Source organism: Odontomachus brunneus, unplaced genomic scaffold (assembly GCF_010583005.1).
Source record: "Odontomachus brunneus isolate Ranch 3 - 2012 unplaced genomic scaffold, Obru_v1 Obru_scaffold_002, whole genome shotgun sequence".
Classification (NCBI taxonomy): domain Eukaryota; kingdom Metazoa; phylum Arthropoda; class Insecta; order Hymenoptera; family Formicidae; genus Odontomachus; species Odontomachus brunneus.
Genome location: NW_022639452.1, coordinates 2887413 through 2910841, shown reverse-complemented (window position 1 = coordinate 2910841; position 23429 = coordinate 2887413). Strand labels below are relative to the sequence as shown.

The 23429-nt window shown below is 40.9% G+C and overlaps 8 protein-coding genes across 10 annotated transcripts in view; 5 read left to right on the top strand and 3 right to left on the bottom strand.

Annotated features, from left to right (window-relative positions):
- Window positions 1-451: 451 nt before the first annotated feature.
- LOC116842114 (drebrin-like protein) lies at window positions 452-3383 on the bottom strand. The gene is made up of 5 exons (XM_032810856.1): window positions 3174-3383; window positions 2549-2717; window positions 2054-2286; window positions 1752-1929; window positions 452-1664 (listed from the first exon to the last, which is right to left on the bottom strand). Exons 1-5 carry the CDS (start codon window positions 3254-3256, stop codon window positions 894-896), a joined length of 1434 nt encoding a protein of 477 aa, XP_032666747.1. The 5' UTR covers window positions 3257-3383; the 3' UTR covers window positions 452-893.
- A 749-nt stretch (window positions 3384-4132) lies between these two features.
- Window positions 4133-5086, top strand: LOC116840779 (U6 snRNA-associated Sm-like protein LSm2). The gene is made up of 4 exons (XM_032807952.1): window positions 4133-4342; window positions 4454-4521; window positions 4617-4707; window positions 4779-5086. Exons 1-4 carry the CDS (start codon window positions 4340-4342, stop codon window positions 4902-4904), a joined length of 288 nt encoding a protein of 95 aa, XP_032663843.1. The 5' UTR covers window positions 4133-4339; the 3' UTR covers window positions 4905-5086.
- LOC116840758 (carbonyl reductase [NADPH] 3-like) lies at window positions 5079-7314 on the bottom strand. Its single transcript, XM_032807914.1, has 4 exons — window positions 7164-7314; window positions 6754-7014; window positions 6055-6293; window positions 5079-5638 (listed from the first exon to the last, which is right to left on the bottom strand). Exons 1-4 carry the CDS (start codon window positions 7182-7184, stop codon window positions 5335-5337), a joined length of 825 nt encoding a protein of 274 aa, XP_032663805.1. The 5' UTR covers window positions 7185-7314; the 3' UTR covers window positions 5079-5334.
- Window positions 7315-7470: 156 nt separating this feature from the next.
- LOC116840740 (vam6/Vps39-like protein) lies at window positions 7471-11555 on the top strand. 2 transcript variants are annotated; one of them, XM_032807877.1, is made up of 11 exons: window positions 7471-7818; window positions 7948-8121; window positions 8209-8464; window positions 8557-8789; window positions 8861-9105; window positions 9182-9601; window positions 9697-10014; window positions 10086-10512; window positions 10609-10716; window positions 10819-11143; window positions 11226-11555. In XM_032807877.1, the coding sequence occupies exons 1-11, from the start codon at window positions 7749-7751 to the stop codon at window positions 11287-11289; spliced, it is 2640 nt and encodes an 879-aa protein (XP_032663768.1). In that variant the 5' UTR covers window positions 7471-7748; the 3' UTR covers window positions 11290-11555. The 2 variants fall into 2 exon arrangements, with proteins under 2 accessions (XP_032663768.1, XP_032663758.1); XM_032807867.1 differs by having other exon boundaries at window positions 10594-10716.
- Window positions 11556-11805: 250 nt separating this feature from the next.
- Window positions 11806-13419, top strand: LOC116840765 (PITH domain-containing protein CG6153). Its single transcript, XM_032807928.1, has 6 exons — window positions 11806-12049; window positions 12247-12426; window positions 12516-12559; window positions 12624-12698; window positions 12799-12900; window positions 13047-13419. The coding sequence occupies exons 2-6, from the start codon at window positions 12259-12261 to the stop codon at window positions 13249-13251; spliced, it is 594 nt and encodes a 197-aa protein (XP_032663819.1). The 5' UTR covers window positions 11806-12049; window positions 12247-12258; the 3' UTR covers window positions 13252-13419.
- LOC116840770 (thioredoxin reductase-like selenoprotein T homolog CG3887) lies at window positions 13389-14816 on the bottom strand. The gene is made up of 4 exons (XM_032807939.1): window positions 14445-14816; window positions 14076-14205; window positions 13805-13988; window positions 13389-13727 (listed from the first exon to the last, which is right to left on the bottom strand). Exons 1-4 carry the CDS (start codon window positions 14570-14572, stop codon window positions 13597-13599), a joined length of 573 nt encoding a protein of 190 aa, XP_032663830.1. The 5' UTR covers window positions 14573-14816; the 3' UTR covers window positions 13389-13596.
- Window positions 14817-15463: 647 nt separating this feature from the next.
- On the top strand, window positions 15464-18449 carry LOC116840750 (conserved oligomeric Golgi complex subunit 6). 2 transcript variants are annotated; one of them, XM_032807891.1, is made up of 10 exons: window positions 15464-15515; window positions 15634-15725; window positions 15919-16193; window positions 16267-16411; window positions 16483-16694; window positions 16871-17094; window positions 17158-17549; window positions 17647-17808; window positions 17958-18119; window positions 18194-18449. In XM_032807891.1, the coding sequence occupies exons 1-10, from the start codon at window positions 15479-15481 to the stop codon at window positions 18425-18427; spliced, it is 1935 nt and encodes a 644-aa protein (XP_032663782.1). In that variant the 5' UTR covers window positions 15464-15478; the 3' UTR covers window positions 18428-18449. The 2 variants fall into 2 exon arrangements, with proteins under 2 accessions (XP_032663782.1, XP_032663792.1); XM_032807901.1 differs by lacking the exon at window positions 18194-18449 and having other exon boundaries at window positions 17647-17815.
- Window positions 18450-18929: 480 nt separating this feature from the next.
- Window positions 18930-23429, top strand: part of LOC116840782 (serine/threonine-protein kinase N-like) — a 32434-nt gene continuing 27934 nt past the window's right edge. The window contains 1 exon segment of the mRNA XM_032807967.1: window positions 18930-19429. Within this exon segment, the coding sequence (XP_032663858.1) occupies window positions 19406-19429 (24 nt within the window). The 5' untranslated portion in view covers window positions 18930-19405.

The window sequence follows — 23429 nt, the reverse complement described above, 5'->3', positions numbered from 1 at the left end:
GGAAGACGAACGCTTCGCCGCAGTCAGGATTAACATTTCGATTGGCTCCCGAAATCTTATTAACTGAATTAACTGTGTTATATATATATATACAGGATGTCCCGCGTAAGACGTACGAAAAGAAAAATATAAGTAGAATACATAAAAGTGAACAAAAATTGTATAGGTCATTTTTCAAACAACCACGTAAAATTTCGAGATATTAATTAAAATAGTTGGGCATATCAGAACGCGGCGACACGGCAGGCGGGACACGGCTCGCCGCGGCCGGCGAAAAAAATGGACAATTGCTCGCGGGCCTATCTTATAAGCCAGAGAAGTGGACCGTTTGGCATACTGAAATGAGTAGCTCCGTGTGTGCGTTCTTCTATTTTCTTTGCCGGCCGCGGCGAGCCGTATGTCCCGCCTGTCGCGTCACCGCGCTCTGATATGTCGAACTATTTTAATTAATATCTCGAAATTTTATGTGGTTGTTTGAAAAATGACTTATACAATTTTTGTTCATTTTTATGTGTTCTACTTATATTTTTCTTTTCGTACGTCTTACGCGAGACACCCTGTATATACTTCTCGAGGATTAGACAGTGGAAGGCGCGAGACGTTATAGGGACGTGCATTTTAACCGCACGCGCGCGCCAGAGACTCTAAGCGTGTCTCCGAAAACACCTAGCCGGTCGAGATGTTCGGCGCGTTGCGGAAAACATTATCTAATCGTTCGGGATTACTGGTGTACGTCGCGTGTAGTTCAGCGTGGTTTATACCTAGAAACGTAGCGGCACTCGCCGTCGGAAATGCGTCGTTTAACGGTTTTTACATGCAAGCAGTTTTATGTGGGCAGAGAAAACAGGAAAACAACGATCTCAATCAAATCTCCCCTTCGAACAATACGCTTATCATGTCGTGTTATGATAGTCGATAACTTCGACGTAATTAGCGGGAAAGAGTCCGTAAGTGCCATCGGGACCGAGCCCTTGCCACCAGCCCTCGTCGATGGCGTCTATGTGCGTGATTATGTCGCCCGGATCGAAGGTAATCTCTGTGTCGTCCGCGGCTTGATAATCGTACAACGCTCTGGCCTTCATACCCTCGTTATTCGGATCAAAGTATAAATATGGCCCGTCCAACGTACTATACAACTCATTCTCGGTGACTTCCTCCTTGGTCTCGGCGGTCTGGGTAGGTTCCGCTTGTGAATTAGTCGCTTTTGTCTCTTGGCTAGTAACGTTTTGCGACAGAGGCACTGATGAAGAAGTCATTACTGTCTCTACGCTCGCAGGTTTCTTCACTTCGGTCAGCGTTTCCTCGCGAGACTTCGCGTCTGAAGACTGTTGTTCCTTTATCTGAGCATCCTCCAGTGCTTTTCTCACGGACTCAACGTGATTATTCTTGGGCAGAAATTGCTGTTGGACCGACGTCGTCTTCATCTGACCGGCCGCCGAGTTCTGTTCGAACACAGCTCTGGCGTTTATCGTCCTCTGGGCGATCAACTGTTGCGTCTCCTTGCTCCTCTGCCTTCGGAGCTCTTCGCTTCGTAATTTATGATCGTCCTCCACGTCGTTGCTGTAGTTCTGGCTCGTGGCCAATTGATTACGTAAATTGTTCGCCTCCTCAGCACGTTGCTCCGCCAGTTTTTGTCGTGCAATTGTGTTTTCCTTGGCGGTTACCTGAGACAGATAGAGATTTTTGGTAGGTTCACATAATATTCAAAATAAATGAAACATATGATATACGAGATAAGAACCGCGATATACCTGCTGTTCTCTCAGTTGCGTCTCCTTCTCCTCCCGAGTCCTAATTTCCCGTTCTAGCCTCTGTCGCTCCTGTTCACAACGAACTCGTTCTTGCTCCAGTCTCTTTTTCTCCTCCATCTCTTCCTTTTGCCAAAACTGGTCTCTTTCCGTTGCATTTATCTCCTGTTCAGGGATCACTCTGCAAAGTGCACAAAATTCATCACAGTTAATTTAGACCGCTATTATGTATTTATATATCTGTACAACTGTGTTCAAACTTTAGATATTAAATAGATTTCTCCTTCTATAGCAAAAGTATATACCTGCGATATGTTGTTCCAATAGGACCTGTATGTCCTTCATTATCGCCACGAGGCTCATTAAATTTGTACGCAGAAGCTGTCGCACGTGCGAGTTTTTCCATTATCGCGTCTACCTCCACATCATCTTCAGAACGCGCTGTAATTGTTATATGCGCGCCTTTCAATAATTTCTCTACATCTCTGATATGATTTGCGCATGTTCCTTTCCTAACAATTGGAGCACCTTCTCCTTGCTGTAGAGAAATGTTTATTATGTAGACACAGAAATCTCTCTTTCTCTCTTCTTTCTACATAAACCTAATTTTTCAATTTTTCCATATATTGCAAAAATTAGATGCAAGAATCTCTTTTCTCTCTACATAAATCTATTTTTTAAATATCTTTATATATCACAAAAATTCTATGTTACTGTTAAACATATTATCTCATTGAAAAATATTAGACAAATATTAAAGTCTTGATTTTACTGCTTATATTTATGTTACTTGTACCTACCCAATTAATGAGCAAACACTTTGGTAGACTGGTTTTAGTGTCGATAACTTTGCAGAATGCATACATAATGTAACTACTGCTCAATCGATCGATCATCTCTTCCAGTCCTCCATCTCCTGTTCCAATTACTTTTAAGTTATTTGTCTGTCCTTCATATCCGAACACAGCCCTGACATAGAATAAAGAAACATAAAGCCTGTTCTTCTTAACTAAACTGCTTGTACAAATTAGAGTGAAACAAATTATGTTTCGCTCTAACTTAGTGTGTACTAGTTAAAGTAAAAATAGAGTCCAAATCCAAGATTAAAGCTTGAAGAGAATGTTGAGAAAATTGATAAAAAGTATAGAATATTTATCTGAAAAGGACACAAAGATAGTGACAATAAGCCACGGTCGTTTAGATAGGCTGATAAGGACGGAAGTGCATATCGCCGGCTCGTTATTTACGTGAAACAACGCAGTTCACAAGTTGCGCGTACGAACGGCTCGATTTAACGTCGTAAGTTCAATACCGGTGGAAAGGAACCGGTTGATCTAACGATCATGTGCGCGTATATACGCGTGCCGAAAGTGCTTCTCGACGTGGACACGCCAGACCGAAAAACGAACTTAAGTATACGCCTACCAGTTAGTAGACAACTTATCGTCGATCACGCTGTGCCAGGCGGCCACTAAGGCATCTTTGTTTTTCGTCAGATTAATTGACATGTTTCTCGCGATTAGTTCATAACAAGGTCGGCCGTATTATTATCGACAACGGCGGAGAGGCGACCGATCGTGCGGCCGCAGAGTCAGCGAACGTCACACGCGCATCGCCTCTACAAGAAATGTCAACGCCCTACCCGTTGCCAACTGCTCGAGCCGAAATTCCTCCGATCCAGCAATCGTGTCAACTCATTGGTCCTCGCGGAGGAACTTGTCGCTAGAATTTCCAGTTACAAATAGGTCGAGTTTTTTAATTCATCGATGGATCCATCGCATGATGTGCAAATGCAGCATTTCGCTGTATTTACACATCATGCGATGGATTCATCGATGAATTAAAAAAGTCGCCTATAGCCACAGATGTCTATATGATGGCTGCGTTCGGAAACACACACTGCGTTGTGTGCACAATACCAGACGATAGCCATTGGAGTGAGCGAAATACAAGAGTGAGATAAAAAGAGAGGGAGAGTACTCGAGTGACGTTTCCGAACGCAGCCTAGGCTACGGGTGTACTAGAAGCGCTATAATATATGTAACATATACTATAATGTTTCTAATAACAGAGTGCACCCGTGTATCCCTAAGGGATTCCTTATCCGGGTGCACTCTATTACTAGAAACACTATAGTATATGTCACATATACTATAGCACTTCCAGTAATAGAATACACCCGGGTGGGAAATCCGAACGCAGCCTAAACTAGATTGCTAATGCAGGATTCACACCACGTCCGATGTCCGACGTACGACGTCCAATATCCAATAGGAGAACAGCTTTCTAATATAGAATTCAATTCTCCATTGGAAAGCTATTCTTTTATTGGATATCGGACGTCGTACATCGGACATCGGACGCGGTGTGAATTCTGCATAAGTTTAGTAACCTACGAAAATGTTTCGCGCGCGAATCATCACGAAAAAATACACTCGCATGTCACGAACTATAAACCTCTCAACAGTTCGTGCTCTTAGCGGTTTGTTGCCGCGACAATTTATTTACTATGTGTTTAGCGTAATAAGTAATCATAAGTTAGCCGGTAGTACAAAATTACGGTTACAGTGGTTATCGACAAGTTTATCATTATGGTAAGTTGCAGTATAAAAAAATAATATGCGATATAAATATATATATCCAAATCTCATTCTTAGAGTCCAAAGTTCTCAGTCTACCATAAACGTATATATTTTCTATTTCAGTTATTCTATTCCTTTTTCAAGTCCTTAATTGGCAAAGATGTGGTTGTCGAGTTGAAAAATGACCTCAGGTGAGACATCGCGCAATCATCAAGTATAATTTCAAATGACAACTTAGATTGTTCAGTCAATACTGAATATTTTTGTGATTGATCTTTTGTTTCAGTATTTGCGGCACATTACATTCCGTCGACCAGTACCTAAATATAAAGTTGACCGATATCAGCGTAACAGATACAGATAAATATCCTCATATGGTGTGTACAAAGTTAGCAGTGGTCATGTCTTCTGTATAAGTAACAATCGAGTAATATTTCAAATATTGCAGCTGTCTGTAAAAAATTGTTTCATTCGTGGGTCTGTGGTGAGGTATGTACAACTTCCAGGAGATGAGGTGGATACTCAGCTCTTACAGGATGCAGCACGCAAGGAAGCGGCAGTTCAAACAAGATAACTTATGATTTTATACTTAAATCTATCATTTGTTTACCAATGATCTATCTTTCACATTGCCAAATATAACTTACATATAGCACAGAAATTATAAATCAATGAAATTAATTAATACATAAAGGATGTACGAAAAGGCGTGTAGTTTGAAAGTACTTTGGAATATAATGATGCATTGTTCTTTAATATAGAACTTTATTTAACTGTGTGTATAACAGATAAAAAGTTTCTAACCAATATTACATATGTGTCAAATGTTTTCTCAAAAATGTTTTTCTTGACAATAAAATATATAATAAGAAATGTGATGTTTAGTATATATAGTCTAATATAGAAATATTACAGAAATTGTTCATCTGTTTGTTCATGTTAAACTCTATATAGGAATGATTAGTAGACTAATGTTTTTCTACTGCTTTTGCTCATTGCGTTTGTTACTTCCACTGCGACAGTGTCTTGTCGAACCAGATGTACTTTCCCTTTATCTCTGTATTCTCTGGTAATAAGGCACAATAAACAGGAGCAGCGGCACCTTGCTCAATTGTCAAGTGGCCTTTGTGGCTGGTCATATCGGTGTCTACATAACCGGGATGCACCGCATTTACCGCGATGTCCTCCCGTGGATCCGTATTAAATATGGCCTGCTGAATACCGGCCAGAGCGGACACTCCGATCTTGCTTGCGACATATGCTGAATTTGACCAACCAGCTTGTAAATGAGTGCCAGCCTTGGCGGCGCTGGAAATAAAAATGCACACGAATATGATTTTGGAGATACTCTTGAATTGTAAAATATTCTAAGATCGTATGGTTTAGTGCAATCTACAAGTCTCAGTGCTCTTTGTTTCTTGTTTCTCTCTATCTTAAGCCTTCCCACAGATCTATAATATGCTCTTTATTTCCAGTTTCTTCCTTTTTATTTTTTTCTGATATGAACTCTAAAGCCTAATCTGCAATATGTTCTTTGCGTTCTGTTTCTTGATTTCTATCTTTTTTTAGCTAAAAGCTTTAGTTTTAAATCAGAAAGAAGTAAAGAGAAAAAACAGAAAACAAAGAACACATTGTAAATCTGGGCTTAAACCAGGAAAAGACAGAACAAGAAACAGGAAGCAAAGAGCACATTATACATTAGACTTTAACATTATATAGCTTACTTGACAAATTCACGCATAATGTTATCCAATTCCTCTTCAGTCAAGTTTGGATCAGCTATCTTCTTCTTTAATTTATCACCAGTAATATTGCTCAGACGCCCAGCGCTACTGGAAATATGAACCACTCGGGCATGTGGTCTGAGCAATGGAAAGAGTTCAGTACATACTCTACGCAAGCTGAAGTAATTCACTCTTATTGTCTCTTCAGCTTGGACTTTGAAAGATTCCGTAGCATCAACCTGTGAAAAGAAAGTTGTTGAATTTTAGATCCTTATTCTGAGCTTTCTTTTATCAATAACAATGTTTCTAACTAAATGTCCAATCAGAAGAATTATGAGACATATCTTATGAAAAGTATTGTTATTCATGAAAGTTCAGAATGAAAACCTTAATATATATATATATAAATTAATATTCTATATTCATAGAACATTTTAAAATAAATTATACTATATAATTATATTATACTATTTAATTATATTATACTTTAAGATAATATTATATGATAAAATTGTATTATATTATACGTTATATTAAAATAAAATTATATCCTAATGTTTATTAACACATTGCGTAATTTTATGTAATATAATATTATGATTAGCAAGCTATATGTGCGCAATATGTTAAACTTCCTAATAGAATTATGGAAGAGAAAAATTATTTATCGTATCGTGAATATTGCAAATGTTTAATTACCTTAAACGCTATTGCAGCGTTGTTAACCAACACATCAAGACCGTCATATGTGTCCTTCAGATAGTTGCGAAATTTCGTAACGCTCGCGTCATCGTTGACATCGAGTTGATGGAATTTCGGTTTCAAACCTTGATCTTCTAGCTCGCTGACGGCAGTCAAACCGCGATTCGTATCGCGAGCTGTCAGATAAACATTACCGTCGAATTTTTCGCAAAGAGCCTTGACGATAGCAAAGCCAATACCTTTGTTTCCTCCAGTTACCTACATGCAAATCATATACAGTTACATGATGATTAATGACAATTTGTAATAACGTAAGTTGCCTTAAGATCTAGAATAATTGACGATAGAAATACAATATTCATGATTATTAATTATTCCTGCATTTTTTAGCGTAATTAAATGCGTACCACAGCCACGCGATTCGTCATGTTGAGTAATATGTAATACAGCGGTGCAAATTGATAACTGTTGTCGACTGACTAGTTGCTATTTTTCTTTTTGCTTCTCTTGAACTTGGATACGTCTATATTACGTTTCAAGTCAGGCCGCCTGAACTACACTTTCTAGCTGTGTTCCGAAATTCACTGTCTGAAAATCTATAGTATACGTGACATGAACTATAGGTTTTTAATACTGGAAGTGAATATTAGATCATAGCCTAGGACTGCGTTCGGAAACGTCACCCAAGTGTACGTTGGAGTGAGCGAAATACAAGAGTGAGATAAAAAGAGAGAAAGAGTACTCGAGTGACGTTTTCGAACGCAACCAAGAGGTCTGTTTTTATTGCTGAACTGGCTGCACTCTCTCATCTTTCTTCCACCAAGTTTTATCTGTATATCTGTCTCTTTTTAAATTCCGAAAGTGCACACTAGTTGACACTAGTTCAAACAAACACATCGCAAAGTAGTAGTGTCAAATCGTGAGAAAGCAAGGTGCACATAAAATAATTTCGATAATTTACCAACGTCGACGACACCTTTCAAACAGCAACAATGCACGACGCTTACGAGGAAATGTCTGTATTAAATATCACCGTGCAAATCGAGTCTATGGCTGCATATGGTGAGTCTGTCATGTTTAACCTTTAGCTGGTGTGACTGTACATGACAGATAATTAGATTATTATTAGGAAATATTCTTGTCGAATGATTAAATTCTTATCTTCTTATTCTTCATCGTATTGTCTTTCAGATGACAATCTATTAATAGGCACTAGAGAGGGTCATCTTCTTATGTACAATGTACCGTCAGTGTTTGATGGTAGCCACAAGCTGGAGCTATTACGACATAGTAAAAATTTTAATAAAAAACGTATCAATCAGCTAGACGTAGTGCCAGAATACAATCTATTGGTCATCCTGACAGGTGTGTCTGAGCATTATGTTACAATGTGCTGATTTATTCAGCAACATGCTGTCCATCATGCATCAATCTAATTATGGAGAATTGCAGATAACATTGTATGCATTCACGACTTAAATTCGCCAAATTTCCAACAAATATGTCAACTACAAAAGACCAGAGGTGCTACTCTCTTTACCTTGGATGTCCTGTCCACTCAGAGTCTGACAGGTGAAAAGAACACTGTAGTGCGCTTGTGTGTTGCTGTCAAGCGTAAATTACAATTGTATTACTGGAAGGGAAAGAAATTTGAGGAATTTAAAAATTTTGAGATGACTGTACCAGATATACCACGACAGTTGTCATGGTATTGTATATTAAGACAAGCTATTAAAATTTGACTTTGATGCATAATATCTTTGAGATAATATAGCAAACAGTCGAATTTCAATTCTTTAGGTGCGGTGAAACTTTGATATTAGGATTTCGTGGATTGTCCTACACTATTTTCGATTTAAATGGCAAAGCTAAAGAACTCTTTCCCACTGGTAAGTCTCCAGAGCCAAGTATTACAAAATTATCGGATAATTCGTTCGTACTGGGAAAGGATTCTCAGTCGTTTATTATGGACACCAAAGGAGAGCTGGTCCAGCACAACCCTGTGAAATGGTCTGACACACCTGGCGTGATAGGTACGATATAGGCTTTATTATTGTTCCCTTGTATGACTGCAATACTATCAATTTTTCATTGCGTGTTCCAGCGTGGGACGAACCTTATCTGCTCGGTATCGTGCACGACAAATTGGAGGTGTACACGTTGGAGGGATGTCTACACATTCAAACGATAAAGGACCTGAATAAAGCTAGACTCATATTTCGATGTAAACAAGGAAAGGTTTTCGTAGCATCCATCAGTCAGATTTGGTGCATCAAAGCAATCGACGTTACCTTACAGATTAGGACTCTACTGGAACAAAATCAATTTCAGTTGGCATTGAAATTAACCGTACGTTAATTGCGTGTATCATATCATCGATGTGGGTGATAATTCGCGTCCTGTTATTAATTGTTATATGTTCCAGGGTTTGTCAGACATAACGGAAGAAGAGAAATCCAAACAAATCTACAAAATACAAACGTTATACGCGCATCATCTGTTCTATAACAAGCGATTTCAAGAGGCGATGGACTTGTTTTTGAAGTTGGGAACTGATCCGTATGAGGTGATCAGGTTGTTCCCGGACTTGGTTACACCGTCGACCAATACACACGAGCTCAGTGATCCGGCACCGAGCTTGCCGAAATTGCAGGATCACGATTTGGAGAAGGGTTTACGCGCTCTGATAGTTTTCCTGACTGAAGTCAGGCATAAGCTGATGGCGAAGGACAAGGAGCTGAGTAAAGAAAAGAACGGATTAAATGGAGAAAAAAATATCACTGCTGTGGCTACAGAGCAGCTTTTGAAGATTATAGATACTACTCTATTGAAATGCTATTTGCAGGTGAAGCAAATCGAATACTTGCATGCATTCAAAAAATATATCTCACGATAAACGATAGATTATTCGAGGTGAACGTTCAACATGCTTCGTTTCAGACCACCGATGCTTTGGTAGCGCCTCTACTCAGACTGAATCACTGTCATTTGGCAGAGGCTGAGAAAACCCTGTTGATGCATCAGAAATATCCAGAGCTCATTATATTGTATCAAACTAAGGGTCAACATAAGAAGGCGCTGGAATTGTTGGAGAAGCACGCAAAAGAAAACGATTCTAGTCTAAAAGGCACCGAACGTACCATACAGTATTTGCAACATCTCGGCAAGGATCACATGGATTTGATCCTGAAGTTTGCTGGATGGGTTTTAACGGAGGATCCTGAACAAGGTCTCAGGATATTCATGGAAGACATTCAGGTCGCATATCGTCGTTCTATCCATTTGATTATTATTAATTAACATTATTCACGTTTCCCGTCTATTTGTAGGAAGTTGAGCATTTACCCAGACCAAAAATACTAGATTTCCTTCTACGGTGTCACAAGGATTTGGTGATACAGTATCTCGAGCACGTGGTACACGTTTGGGAAGACAGCAATCCATTGTTTCACAATGTTTTAATACACCAGTACAAGGAAAAGTGTCTGGCTTCCATGGATGCGAATGCGACGCCGGCGGAAAAGGAAGCGTCGCAGCACATTCGACAGAAGTTGCAACAATTCCTGGAAAAGTCGACGTACTATACGCCAGAAACAATACTTGTACACTTCCCGTTCGATAGCTTGTTCGAGGAACGCGCAATTATACTTGGACGGCTTGGTCGCCACCAGCAGGCTATATCAATATACATTAGCCTCTTAAACGACATACCACGTGCAATACAATATTGTCATAATGTATACACAAGGTACCAGAGTAAGTATTGGTCTTGAAACGATTACATTAAATAATTCGATTACACATGTCCAAAAGAAGTGAGGCATGATTATCAATTAGAAATTGTGCTTCAAGATCAAAATCGTGCGGAGAAACAGAAGCAAACCGATAACGCCGATGAAGTCTACGTTCTGCTAATTCAGCAACTATTGAAACCTGATAATGAAGGTGTTTTAATGGCCGGTAAATAATGACTATACAATTTGCACGTTTCTACAGTGCGACGTTGCACACAATGTTGTCTGTCTCACACTGGACGATTTCTACACATTTATTTTCGTCAAGGTTGTCACACGGAAATGCAGAGAACAGCACAGCCGGATCTAGAGATGGCTCTCCAATTGCTGGAGGAACACGCCTCTGAAATAAATCCAATGAAAGCCTTGGAAGTATTGCCGGATTCCGTGCCTATCGGTAGGATAAGACGTTTTTTGGAGGTTAGCCTGCAGAACAACTTGAACACCAGACGAAGAATGCAGGTTCTCAAGGGGTTACTTTACGCGGAGCATTTGCAAGTGCAAGAACAACGGATGCACTATGAATCGCAAAACGTCCTCATGACGGAGTTTAATATATGTCCAGTTTGTAAAAAACGATTCGGCAATCAGAGGTTTGTGTGAAGGCTCGTACGTTACGAAGTGCTTATCATAAATTATTTTTAATGCATACACTAATCAGCTCTATCTTTTCAGCGCTTTCGCGCGGTATCCCAATGGCGACATAGTGCATTACTCTTGTCAAGATCGTAAAGGATAAAAACGAAACTATGTAACAATAATACCCATCTCATATATATGACTCGTCGGAAGCTGTAAATATTAAATACATATGCATTTTACGTACACGAATTTCCCAAATCCTATTGTGCGTATTATATATATATTACGCAAACTTCAAGAATTATTCCTCCAAGCAAAGCTACTTTCATCAAGAAGCGTTTTCATCCGAACTGTTACAGTTTATCTCCTTTTTTCATAGTAAATTTTTGTTATAAAAAGTGCAAATAAATACTTGAGAACGAATTCGTTTATTGTTTGTATCGGTTCACGTCGGGAACTCTACTATGATTTCTAAAGCATTGGTATTTTTTTAGAAAATAATTATCTCGAAAGTTCGAATGAATCAATGACATGTGTACGATTCGTATTTGAGAAGTAAATTCTCGGAATTATACGAATCAACAGTTTTGCGAAGTAACGGAAATTTGCGTCGCGATATTTCAAAAATGCATGTAGATTTTGAAGAGGTCCGTGTTGTAAACACAAACTTTATTTACCGACAGGTTATGGTATACGGGAGCAGAGAGGAAGAGAGCGCGAGCTTCGATGTAAATAATCTTTCGAAGCGACTTAATTCGATGTCTTTCGCGACCTGCCGTTTGATTGATAAGAAGGTTCTGTTATTTTGCACGCAAAATATTTGTCCGCCGCAATTACATTGTTAAAACAATCTTGCTACGTGATCTTAACCTAATAACTGCTTCGTAAACGTCTTGTGTATCTCTAAATAAATTAAGGTGAGTAATAGTTGCTCTTGAAATATTGATAGTCATTCCTGAGCGTAAACCATTTCTAGATATAATGATTATGTCGAAAAATACGAATAAACAACTTATCAACATTTTGTTTACGTTGTTCGGACAAAGTAAATTGAATTTCTAAATACGATGTTTTGAGTATCGCGCTTTTATACTAATCTGTTATTATCTACTAGAATTTGCAAATAATGGAGCGTTGTCACAATTGCGGTGAACATAAGAATGTAGAATTGGGTTTCTGTTGCACTTTATATGAAAAAATAGACATTGCTAGAGTACAATGTCTAAATGAATGCGTAGAAGGTACTGGTGCGACAGTTTTCAAACGATGGGAAGAAAGATTAGACAGAACCAAGGTACTTGCAAGATTTCTTTCTCATAGATCTTTAATGGATTTCATAAAAATTCCTTATAAAGTTTCATCTTTTATTCTATTTGATTTTAGTTTGTGGAAAGTGATATAGATCCTGAGCTTTTATTCAATATACCGTAAGTATATGTTATGTTATATTGAAAATGACTTTGCATAATAATATCCTTCAATCTTTTACAGTTTCACAGGTAATGTGAAGTTGAAGAGCATTATTGTAATTGCAGATGAAGAGTCACAACCTAATACGGTAAGACTGTGAGTATAGTCAAAACATTTCTAAAGAAAATAACAAGCATCAATATTTGAGGAACAAAGTAGTGTAATCTTTTATTTATGAAGTCATGTTTCTCGATAGATTTAAAAATCGGCCGAATATGGCATTTGACAATGTGAATTCTCCAGATCAGGAATTTCACCTACATATGGACCCACATGGTTTAGACGAGTATCCCGTGAAGTATGTTCACATATATATTCTATTATATGATACATACATAAGTTAATAAAATTCCTATTGCTGTAACATTGCGCTAGCTACAAAAGAACGCTTATAGAAGATATTACAATACATATAGGACTTAGACATTACAAATATTATTACAGGACTGTCAAGTTTTCATCGATACATCACTTGAGCCTTCACTTTAGTGGTGTTGGAGAACAAATTAGGATTTATTATATTGGTTTGAGAGGAGAATGGACTCCACCTCAGAATCACGGGGTGACCATTTGTACATACGAAACACGTCCTTTAATTACTGATCATGTAGGAGACTTTAGTACAGTTTCCAACACACATATTAAATAGCTCCATTAAAATCTGCCTTTAATACCTTGGTATTAAACACGAACAGATACTGAGCATGCAAGAGACAATATGGTGTATTATATTTTATGAACGTTTTTACAAGACAATTATGAAGTGTTGTAATTGAAGTCCTGTAATAAAAGTCTGGTAACAGTTTTATTTCAATTACATTTACATATATAGTAGTCTTTTATTGGAATTACATCCTATGATTATGGTAAGATCTTTACTTACTTAACAGATATATTGTACATATTTTCATCACATTACCTTTAGCAAACTTTGCTGTGTTGCATGGTACATGACTGGATATATTAATTTCCAAGAATGTAATGAAATTATGCTCTACTTATTAAAATTAATTTTGCCTACGTCCCGTTCTGTAAACTGCATTTCTAAATGGAAATCGATTATTTGAAATAACTCTGGCGGTTGCGGTATCCTACCAGTTTCAAGCTTTGACCATACAGGAACATCTGAAATGTGCCTCAGTGAAAACAATGACTCAACATTCAATCCAATGAATTGACAATGAGATAGAAACTCTACATACCATTAAAATGTATTTCAAATGCACCTGATGAGATAAGCTGCCCCTCTATAGCGTTGCAGATCAGGAAAATCAATACACAGGAGTAAAAACGATTCTCTATACACCATTGCCATACAGATGGTGCAACGCGACCAAAATCGATCCCACTTACAATTAGGACGATAATCAGTATTTTCAATGTTCCCTGAACACAAAGTTGTATGAGCATTAGATAAATATCGGTTAATACTAAGTGTAGGACCTGGTATCAGCTCAGCTTAGGTGTAATTACCAGTATTCTTGCAATTAACATATTATAGCCCGGCGGATGGAAATTCTCCCCTTCGATCTGAAGCTCTGGATATTTTTGCTTAAGAATGCTTACATATTGTTCAAAAACTTTCCTGTAACCGCATGAGTAGCTGCAAAGAGAAGACGCATATTTAACGAGTAATGCAACGATAACGTCGAAATCCACGAGTTTCATGAGGCACATTCTCACAAAGAATAGCCTTCTGCGTCTCGTTAGAAAGGCCTATATTATGGCGTGGCCACAGACAACCGTTACATATCTATTATCTTATAGGCCAAAGAACGTGAGTCTGTGGCTGCGGCCGCAAAGTTTATTCGTGCGAATCAACAAGCGGGTCGTTAATCTTACCAATAAAAGAATCTTAATGTCGGCCCCGTCTTCCCGCCGAGTTTTGTCAACGGTGCTTCGTCATTGTTCGCCTCTATACTATGCAACAACAAAATCGCGAGGACGCACAGACGTATTAGACAGCGCATATTTATTCTAATTCATCGGAAAAACTCTACACACACTCACGCGATAACTAAATGCACCGGATCACTGCATGCTATCTACTTTGCGTACTCTTTCTCTCATTCGTTATCTCTCTTTTCGTTACTCTCTTCCTCTCTCTCTCTATACTATAGCGATCTATCGAATACAGTATTATCGATACAGTAGTATCGAATGTCGATACTATTCGCGAACTAATTACTCCAATTGCTCTTCGCAAAATGAGCGAATGAGCTGTCGGGTATAATTAATAAATAAATGTCATCTTAATAAGTCGTGTGTGAAGTACATATTACGAAAGAAAGAGGTTCTCATCTCGATAGGAGCCGCGTATACGCATGTCGAGATGAGAAACGCATGTGAAATGTCATTGGCTAATTTTACTAGCGTATAAGGTTGTTCAACGTCTGCTTTTTATAGCTGCACTGTCTACACTTATAATTTGACATATGGCGGAAAAGAGAAAAAATAAAAAGATTACAAAGCAATTTACAGTGCAGCTGTAAAAATTCAGTCCAAAGAAGTGGTGCATTTTTTGTTACGTCACTCGTATTAAACGAGAGACAATATTTCATCCATTTTTTATCTTTCGCTTCGAAGATCTCAGATTTTTTTCTGCAATAAACTGGCTCTTTTGATAATGGATATATGGGAGAATGACGTGCAAATTTTTGAGGAACTATAGCTGTCACGTGATTGCACCTGCCATGATACTGTCACTAGAGTGCGTTCTAAAACGTCACCTGACTGCTCTCCCTCTCTTTTTAGACCTGTTCTTTGTAGCTGCACTGCTGAACTGGTGCAATATATTGAAGTGAAACAAATATAAGTTTTCTCACTCTAACTTATTGCACTAGTTCAGCAGTGCAGCTATAAAGAACAGGCCTTTTATGTCACTCTCGTATCTCTCTCATTCCAACGCAGCAGGTGCACTTGGATGATGTTTCCGAACACACCCTTGACGACGTGTCGTGTGCTTAGTTGATATGGCTGTTTTTTTGACATTTGTATACGGTATAGGTTATGTGCTATTCGTAAATTTTAGGACCTGAATCCACGATGAGCGAGAAAAACATTAATTCTGCTTTAGTGCGGAGGGTCAATAAATTATTGGAATCGAGGGTAGAACATGATAAGGTTCGTCGTAAAGAAATCGCTCACATGCAAGTTTTATTTTGCGGACAACTCGACAATTTCGACTTAAATAACTATGATATTAATTGTGTATTGATTACATAATTGTTATATATATAATAATAATTGTTATATATATAATAATAGATGTTTATATATATATATAGTATGTCTAATTCCATATAATACATTCCAGGATACATTGGAAGCTCTGAAGGAATTGTCAACGTTCTTCACTGAAAATACATTAAATTCTCGTCGTAATTTACGTAGTAAGATAGAAAGGAGAAGTTTAGCGATAAATGAAGATTTTCTGGTTGCTTTTAAGGAGGTGAAGGCTTCTTTGGATGATGTTTATCAAGATGTTCTAGCCATGAACACAGCGGTACAGTCTATGACCAATCGCTTACAAGTTACAAAAGCTCAAACATCCCAACTCATAGAACACACAGGAAAACTTCAGAATGAAAAGTAAGAAAAAGCTTGTATACAGTGAACATATAGTTGCAATATGAAATGTCTTATTATTTACTTTTACTGCCAGTCAAATGTTATCCATGCAACAGGAAGTTGCAAGTGCATTTATTAAGAACTTTCATCTAACTTCTTCCGAATTGGCTGTTTTGCATGGGTCGGCTAGAGAGTCTCCTATAACAGAGGAATTTTTCTCTGTAGTTAATAAAGTGCAGGTAAAATATTGAAAGTTATTTTACTTATATAACTATATCTCTGCTGCTATACAATTTTGTTGGCAATGCAGGATATTCATAGTAAATGTAGAGTGCTGATGCAGTCTGGATATCAGACATTGGCTTTGGATATAATGCAAAGAATGACACTGTTGCAAGAAGCTGCACTGGAGAGACTGTACCGATGGACACAGACCCAATGCAAGAACATAGAAAACGAACGTTTGGCACCATTACTTATTAAGGCTATGAGTAAATTGCAGGATAGGCCAGTGTTATTTAAGTAAGATTCTTGACATTTTATCACAAACTTGTAAATTTTGTCATATAATTATTTTTTTTGTAATTGATATATATATATATATATATATATATATATATATATATATATACATACATACATACATACATACATACATACATACATACATACATACATACATATTTTTTTTCTTTCAGATATATTTTAGATGAATATTGTGCAGCCAGGAGAACTGCTCTAGTAGGATCTTTTATAGACGCGTTAACATTGGGAGAAGGTTTCGGTGGAACCCCCAATCCTATAGAGATGCATGCCAATGATCCCAAGCGATACGTTGGCGATATGCTCGCGTGGTTGCATCAAGCGATTCCCGTAGAGAAGGAGAACATCCTCACTTTAGTAAAAAGCTGTGACAAGACTGGTGAGAAGTTAAATTAACAGAAAGCGTCATGTTGGAACATTCAAATGTATTAATTTCTCTTAGATGTGTCGGACCAAGTTAAGCAGGCGTTGAGTAACATCACCGAGAGTTTATGCCATCCCTTGAAGTCACGAATAGAACACGTAATATCCACAGAAGCGCCAGCAACAGTATTGTACTCCGTCACAACTCTGATTCGATTTTACCGTGCTATCATCGAACAAGTGATACCCGACAGTGTCCTAGATCTTACTCTCTCAGATTTGCTGGCTCAGAGTGAAAAGAGTTTTCTGAGCAGACTCCAAAGAGAAACGAGGATTGCTCTCGGCGAGCGCGCGGAGCCTCCGGGAAATGACTTGGTACCTGCTCCATCTGTCTCAAGATTACTGTCGCTTCTAAACGAGATATTGTCTGTAGCTAGCATCGCCGAAGATAGAGAGAAGGATATGCTGCAAGTATGTTTAACATTTTTCTATATTTAGTAATTTATTTCATTGTGTGCAATTTTTATCTGTTTCTACATTAACTATCTCATTTTCTGTTTTTCGACAGATCGTGTCGTGCATCATTGATCCGTTACTCCAAGAAGTCAACGAGACGGCGGCCAGGTTACCAACAGTGGACATGGCCGTCTATCTCCTTAATTGCATGCATCAAATACAATCAACTCTGGCGTTGTACGAATACATGGACCAGAGATTAGAAAGGTTACAGGTGATTGGTTAGTTTTTATCTAAACAATAGAGTCGAATTTGATCTTGATATACTGATATTGTTTTCATCGTTTTGCATTTATGTTCTTTGGCGTCTGCTTAGAAATTCTTCGTCATCGATTGTTGTAATCGACTGTTACGATTTTTCAGGCACAATCGGACGCGCAAATCGACACACTTACGTCAGAACAAGCTAGTTCCTTGGTGGCGCACTTGAATTTGGGCTCGATTTATACCATCTTACAAGGACGTGAGCAGGGACCACTGTCATCCATACCCGGTATGGACGCTCTTAGCGTGAAGGAATTCACTGTAAGTGACTCGCACGTTTCGATTCGTGACATGTAATAATTGCTCGCAGACATTAACGTGTCGTTTCTTTGTAGAACAAACTGGAGGCATTCCTAGTGATGCCGGATGTTCTGCTATTGCCACAGATTAGCTTACTGCAGAGTAACAATCATCGTTTAGTTACTCAGAGAAGATCGTTCGAAGTGATTGGAGCCATATATAGGCAGTTGTATGACGCTTGTCACGATCCGAAGAACTTGTATCAAAACGCCGGCAGTCTCTTTTCCAGAACGCCCGAGGAACTGCTGAATATGCTGATTTCGGAATAATCTCATGTTCCACGGACTTCCATAAGCATCATATATTATGAATATATATGTACATAATTAAATAATATAACAATCATAGGACTATATAAACATATAGTTAGTACCATAGGCTAATGCCTATGAGTAGGATCCGTTAGACACCCCAAAGCATTCTAGCTACATAGTCGCATCATTAATCCTGCATATAAAAGATACAGAGCGTTTACTGGATTACACCTTAAAGGTACGAAATATTGCGCAGTAATTCCAACCAAATTGCTTTTACGTGGGCAGTAACTTTTCGAGTCAAATCCTTTATTTTCGCAGAGAAGAACTTTCCGTTGGGAAATTTCGACAAAACAAGTTCAAATTTATACACCTCGTGCCGCCGATGAGCCCGATTGGCGCGTGATTCACGAGCGCAAGCGAATGGCTAGGACGAAGAGCTCGGAGATTGGTCGCGCGCCGTGACGTCACGGGCGACGCGGACTTGTGCGCACGCACCTTGCGCAGCGATTGGCCCGGCCTGAAGTCAGTCGACAGTCCGGTGCGGTGGAATGTGGTCGCGTTCGCATTTTGTTTGGCGAGCGCCGCGCATCTTTCATTCATCCACCTGTGTGGTAGTGCGCGACGGCTCGATTGTCGGCTGCGGCGGTGGCGGTAGCGGCCTCGTCGCCCCAACGTCGTCCCCGTAGACGACGGAAGATCGCTTTAATCCGGCCGGGACGGAACTCTCGGGCGCGAAGCGAAGCGAGGTGAGGCGAGACGACGCGACGCGCGTTTGGACATCGTTTCCTCGGCACGCGCGAAATGCCGCGGCGCCGTACGGCGACGAGCACGGCGCCGACGCGAGCCACGCAGTGAAATATAATTCCGGCGCGCGATCCAACGCACCATGGACCACCACCTCTCTCCTGTCGGCCACGACGCGCACAAAGGACGGATAGAAAGCAGTGAGTGAGTGAGTGGAAGCAGCGTATACGAGAGTGCGGGAGCAAGATGGCGGAATCGAGCTATTATCAGGTGAGTCTCGCCATCATCATCCATCCATCGTGAGAGGCGGCTATACGCTCTCTTTACGAACTGGCGCTCGGCGTCGCATCGCAACGAACGTGGGTCTCTGTCGGGCGCCATAATATCGCGCATCTCTCCCGGTAGACGCGACGCGACGCGACGGAAACGTCGTCCCTGAACGTTCCCACCTTTCCGCCTCCGTCCTTCTTTCTCTTTCGCTCGCTCGCTGTTCGTTCACTCACTCACTCAGTCGCTTGTTCTTTCGTACGTTCGTTCGTTCGTTCGTCCGTCCGTCCGTCCGTCCGTCCGTCCGTCCGTTCACGGCGCACATGTACTTGTACCCCGGGGCCCAACAGCAGGCTCTTTTTCCGTCGGAGCACGACAACGCGGTTTTCGTGGATCACGACGAGCATGCGACGAGCGAGTGAGTTAAACCAGCCGTGACGGGTCGTGCACACCTGATATGCATCCGATTTCTTACTTCTACCTACCTGCACGCATCGGTCCCACTCTTCCACCCTGCGCCTCGATGACCGACCGTCTGGGTTAATTGACTCCGCTCGGCGACTTGTCTCCTTCTTCCGCACACTACGTCACCGTTTGCTGCACAGAGTATATAGAGAAAACGCACTCGACGATAGTTAACCGGCTGATACGATGAGCACTCAGTCGCACTGACCATACTGCTTAATTGACTCCGCTTAGCGGTACGCTGTCCCTTAGATTACGGCTCCGACTCGCACGATGTCGACGAAAAAGAAAGAGAGACAAAGAGATAGAGGCAAAGTATTAACGAGACACGGCGTTTCCTCGATTCCCATGTCTGACTTTGTAATTTCGTGTGCCGGTGAAATTTTGAGAAAATCAACTCCTCGCCTCACCGCGGCAGAAAGAGCGAACTCCTCGTCGCCGGATCGCCGCGCAGGTAAACACCTCTGCGCGGCGGCCCCGCGGCGACGAGACTCGTCGAAACGATACCGGTTTCACTCCCGGTGTTGTTGTCGTTTTACGAAGCCCGGCGTTAATCGGCGTCGGTGTAACCGGTCTCAGGCTGACTTTCCGCCGCTCGGTTCTGGACGTCGGATCCCGGTAACACCTGCCTGCTGCCCCCCGACCGGCGATTATCGGCGAAACGCGATGGGAGATCCGTCCGGGGCGCGATCGCCGCCGCGTAAAGTGGATCGACGAGATCGCCGTGTGTCGCGGGTTAGAGTCCGCTGGCGATACGTCACCGTACGATGACGGAGACCGCCGTGGTATCGGCAGCTGACACTGCATCGCGTCCCTTCCCCGTCGAACTTTCGCGTTTCCGTGAAGCCTATTTACGGTAAAGATGTTCGATCGCAAACTCACGCGCGCGTGTCTCGCGAAGTATCGTCGGTCTCGTCAGGTCCTTCCCCCCCCCGGTATACTTTTCATTACCTCAGACTGACAGGATTCGATTGACATTAGGTCTGTTCTTTTTGCTGAACTGTCTGAACTGGTGCACATTATACAATAACTCAGTAAGACAAAATATATTTGTCTCACTTTAACTTATTGTACCAGTTCAGACAATACAACTGAAGAAAACCCATTTTATCGATGTGACAGGTACGAGGATGTATATCGTGAACTTTCTTTAGCTTGACATACATACAAAAGAATAATTATATGGAACAAGTTTCTTTGATGAATTCCTTTGATGTCTTAAGATGTTATAAGGACTGAGATTTCCTGAGTTTTCTGTACTTTAAACTATGACTAATGTCGCGTGTAGTTCCCGAGTTATATTGCTATGAATGCCGGAATTTTACGTTAAAATATATAATATATAGAGAAATAATTATTAGAATAAATTTTTGTTAAAAATCATTTTTTAATTAAATTTTACTAGGATTAGTGATAATAACATTATATGTATGTTGCTACTATCATTTTTATATTAGAACAACCAACAAATATGATTGAAACTAAAAGTAACTAATTTTAGTCAGATTAACAATTTTTTTCTCTCAATACATATAATTACCTGTAGAAGACTTGTCTTTTTTAATTTTCGTACAATGTTTAGGTACTAAAAATAAAACGTGAAATCCCTGTTGATGTCTAAGAAATACCGAGTCGATGTTGTTCATTTTATCTATAAAAATGATTATCTATAAAAATGATTATAATCTTGGAAAGTTTGGTACCAAGGCAATAGTTTCCATGGCGTTACTGTCCCTTAAAGTACAAAAGTTGCGTAAAAGAACATTTAGTTTTTCGGATAAGTTTCTCTCTTTTATTCGATACACGTTGATTGGTTGATAACGGACGCGACAGATAAATCGACAGATAAACGCGACAGATATATCGATGTTACGTGATTTCACGAAATTCGACGTCACGATTCGTCCGCTCGCCCGGTTGGCTCTTCGGGCGGCTCTCGCATGTGCAGTAAAAACAATCTCCATCTCGGGAGCAGAGCTCGGCCACTCGACGTGTGTATGTGTGAGTCAGAGAATCGTTCATTTTTCCCTGACGCTCGTGCGTAATCGTTCGGGCGCAAAGGGTTGGCTCATGACGTCGCGACGTCTGTTGACCTCCCGGGATTATTGTGCGCCACGGCGCAAATATCACAGGATGAAAATGCATGAAAATAGATCGCGCGTCGGTGTTTGTGCATCAGCATCGTGAGCGCATGTGCATTTTCCTCGAGTCCCTCTCCTCCGCGCTCCCTCTTTCTCATCCTCACTCTCTCTCCCTCTCGCCTTCTTTCGACGCTCTGAATTAATATCTAGACATACTTTCATTCTCGGCGCGAATAGAGACGAGGACTTCTCGTCATTTTCTGCACTTCTCCGCCTGGCAACGCACATTAGCGGCGCGGATCGCATTTACGTAACTCGGCCCGAATCGTGAATGAGACGTTGCAATCTCGTACGGCGACTTTGAAACGCGTTAACGCTTCAGTGGTCACCTCGACTTATCGCACGGTAGTTCTGACTAATGCAGATAACATCGTTCACGTTTGCGAATTTCTCTTTCTCTTTTGCAACGATACTTGAACTTTACCCCTTCCGCTAGAATCAGACCCATCCGCAGCGGGATGAAAATAAAAAAAGAAATTGTGGACAAACAACCGTGCGAAAAGCGAGAGAGGTCAATCGTTATCTGCGCGACCTCTCTCCGGCTCTTGTCGCCGCAGTCGTGATAAATCTCGCCGAACGTAAATCACGATCGAGATGTGTTTTTTACGTGAATGCCTCACGAGGAACGTCTGCTTCCTCCGCGCGAATGCCGACGAGGTGGCGAACGTGACGAAGCGCTGCGCCGCTTGAGAATCACTGTTATCGGAATCGCTGATAAGAGATAAACGACATCGGCACTGTCCCTCTCCTTAGTCATTACTGACTCTTGAGTCCACGAAGAGGTGTAAGCGTCGCTCGCGGCGCACGGATCGGAGACACGGTTGCTCGCGGGATCGCACGGCGACGCGGTGCAACGTGCGCGCGGGACGCGGATCGCGAAAAGACGGCGAGAGACCTCGCGGCAGGCACGGAGGCGCGGAGACGTGGACGGACGATATCGTAGATTTTCGCCGGCAACAGGTGGCTGACGTTTACCTGCGCGCGCGCGGGATCCCGGAGATTACCACTCTGCGCCGACAGTGATTCAGGTGGTGATTAACCGCGCGTGAGTGCGCGCGTTTGGAGTCTTGTTTGCTTGTTATTCGACGTGTTGAATTTTAGCGGCGTGGCGTGTTATTAGAAACGATTATATCTCTCTCCCCGCGAGATGTAAGTCTCTCGTCGTCGTCGTTGCTGCCACGACGACGATCCAAACGGTGACCAACGACGCGCGCTTCGAGAGAAGCTTTGAGAACAACGATACCGTCGTGTGTGCGCCGCGGCTCCGTCTAGGCCGTGAAAGTCGCGCGGACACGGAAACAATGTCGTTCATCAGCGTGGGCAGAGCGGAGAAGAAGTCGACGAGCGTGTGCAAATGCGTGCCGTTGACCAAAGTGTCCAGCTCGAAGTACTTCCGG

What these genes read in the sequence shown, in the direction of transcription:
- LOC116842114 (XM_032810856.1), bottom strand. Translation starts at nt 3,256, where the DNA reads ATGTCAATTAATCTGACGAAAAACAAAGATGCCTTAGTGGCCGCCTGG. An exon ending in GATAAGTTGTCTACTAACTG is followed by an intron (nt 2,718 to 3,173) that starts GTAGGCGTATAC and finishes ATTCTATGTCAG; the next exon opens with GGCTGTGTTCGGATATGAAG. An exon ending in CGCAACTGAGAGAACAGCAG is followed by an intron (nt 1,665 to 1,751) that starts GTATATCGCGGT and finishes TATCTGTCTCAG; the next exon opens with GTAACCGCCAAGGAAAACAC.
- LOC116840740 (XM_032807867.1), top strand. Translation starts at nt 7,749, where the DNA reads ATGCACGACGCTTACGAGGAAATGTCTGTATTAAATATCACCGTGCAA. An exon ending in TCTATTGGTCATCCTGACAG is followed by an intron (nt 8,122 to 8,208) that starts GTGTGTCTGAGC and finishes GGAGAATTGCAG; the next exon opens with ATAACATTGTATGCATTCAC. An exon ending in TGTATACACAAGGTACCAGA is followed by an intron (nt 10,513 to 10,593) that starts GTAAGTATTGGT and finishes ATTATCAATTAG; the next exon opens with AAATTGTGCTTCAAGATCAA.
- LOC116840750 (XM_032807891.1), top strand. Translation starts at nt 15,479, where the DNA reads ATGTCACTCTCGTATCTCTCTCATTCCAACGCAGCAG. An exon ending in CTGTAGTTAATAAAGTGCAG is followed by an intron (nt 16,412 to 16,482) that starts GTAAAATATTGA and finishes TTGGCAATGCAG; the next exon opens with GATATTCATAGTAAATGTAG. An exon ending in GATAGGCCAGTGTTATTTAA is followed by an intron (nt 16,695 to 16,870) that starts GTAAGATTCTTG and finishes TTTTTCTTTCAG; the next exon opens with ATATATTTTAGATGAATATT.
- LOC116840770 (XM_032807939.1), bottom strand. Translation starts at nt 14,572, where the DNA reads ATGCGCTGTCTAATACGTCTGTGCGTCCTCGCGATTTTGTTGTTGCAT. An exon ending in TGTTAATTGCAAGAATACTG is followed by an intron (nt 13,989 to 14,075) that starts GTAATTACACCT and finishes CTTTGTGTTCAG; the next exon opens with GGAACATTGAAAATACTGAT. An exon ending in ATTTGAAATACATTTTAATG is followed by an intron (nt 13,728 to 13,804) that starts GTATGTAGAGTT and finishes GGCACATTTCAG; the next exon opens with ATGTTCCTGTATGGTCAAAG.
- LOC116840765 (XM_032807928.1), top strand. Translation starts at nt 12,259, where the DNA reads ATGGAGCGTTGTCACAATTGCGGTGAACATAAGAATGTAGAATTGGGT. An exon ending in AAAGATTAGACAGAACCAAG is followed by an intron (nt 12,427 to 12,515) that starts GTACTTGCAAGA and finishes ATTTGATTTTAG; the next exon opens with TTTGTGGAAAGTGATATAGA. An exon ending in GAGCTTTTATTCAATATACC is followed by an intron (nt 12,560 to 12,623) that starts GTAAGTATATGT and finishes AATCTTTTACAG; the next exon opens with TTTCACAGGTAATGTGAAGT.
- LOC116840758 (XM_032807914.1), bottom strand. Translation starts at nt 7,184, where the DNA reads ATGACGAATCGCGTGGCTGTG. An exon ending in TGACGAATCGCGTGGCTGTG is followed by an intron (nt 7,015 to 7,163) that starts GTACGCATTTAA and finishes ATTTGCATGTAG; the next exon opens with GTAACTGGAGGAAACAAAGG. An exon ending in ACGCTGCAATAGCGTTTAAG is followed by an intron (nt 6,294 to 6,753) that starts GTAATTAAACAT and finishes TTCTTTTCACAG; the next exon opens with GTTGATGCTACGGAATCTTT.
- LOC116840779 (XM_032807952.1), top strand. An exon ending in GAGTTGAAAAATGACCTCAG is followed by an intron (nt 4,522 to 4,616) that starts GTGAGACATCGC and finishes CTTTTGTTTCAG; the next exon opens with TATTTGCGGCACATTACATT. An exon ending in CAGATAAATATCCTCATATG is followed by an intron (nt 4,708 to 4,778) that starts GTGTGTACAAAG and finishes CAAATATTGCAG; the next exon opens with CTGTCTGTAAAAAATTGTTT.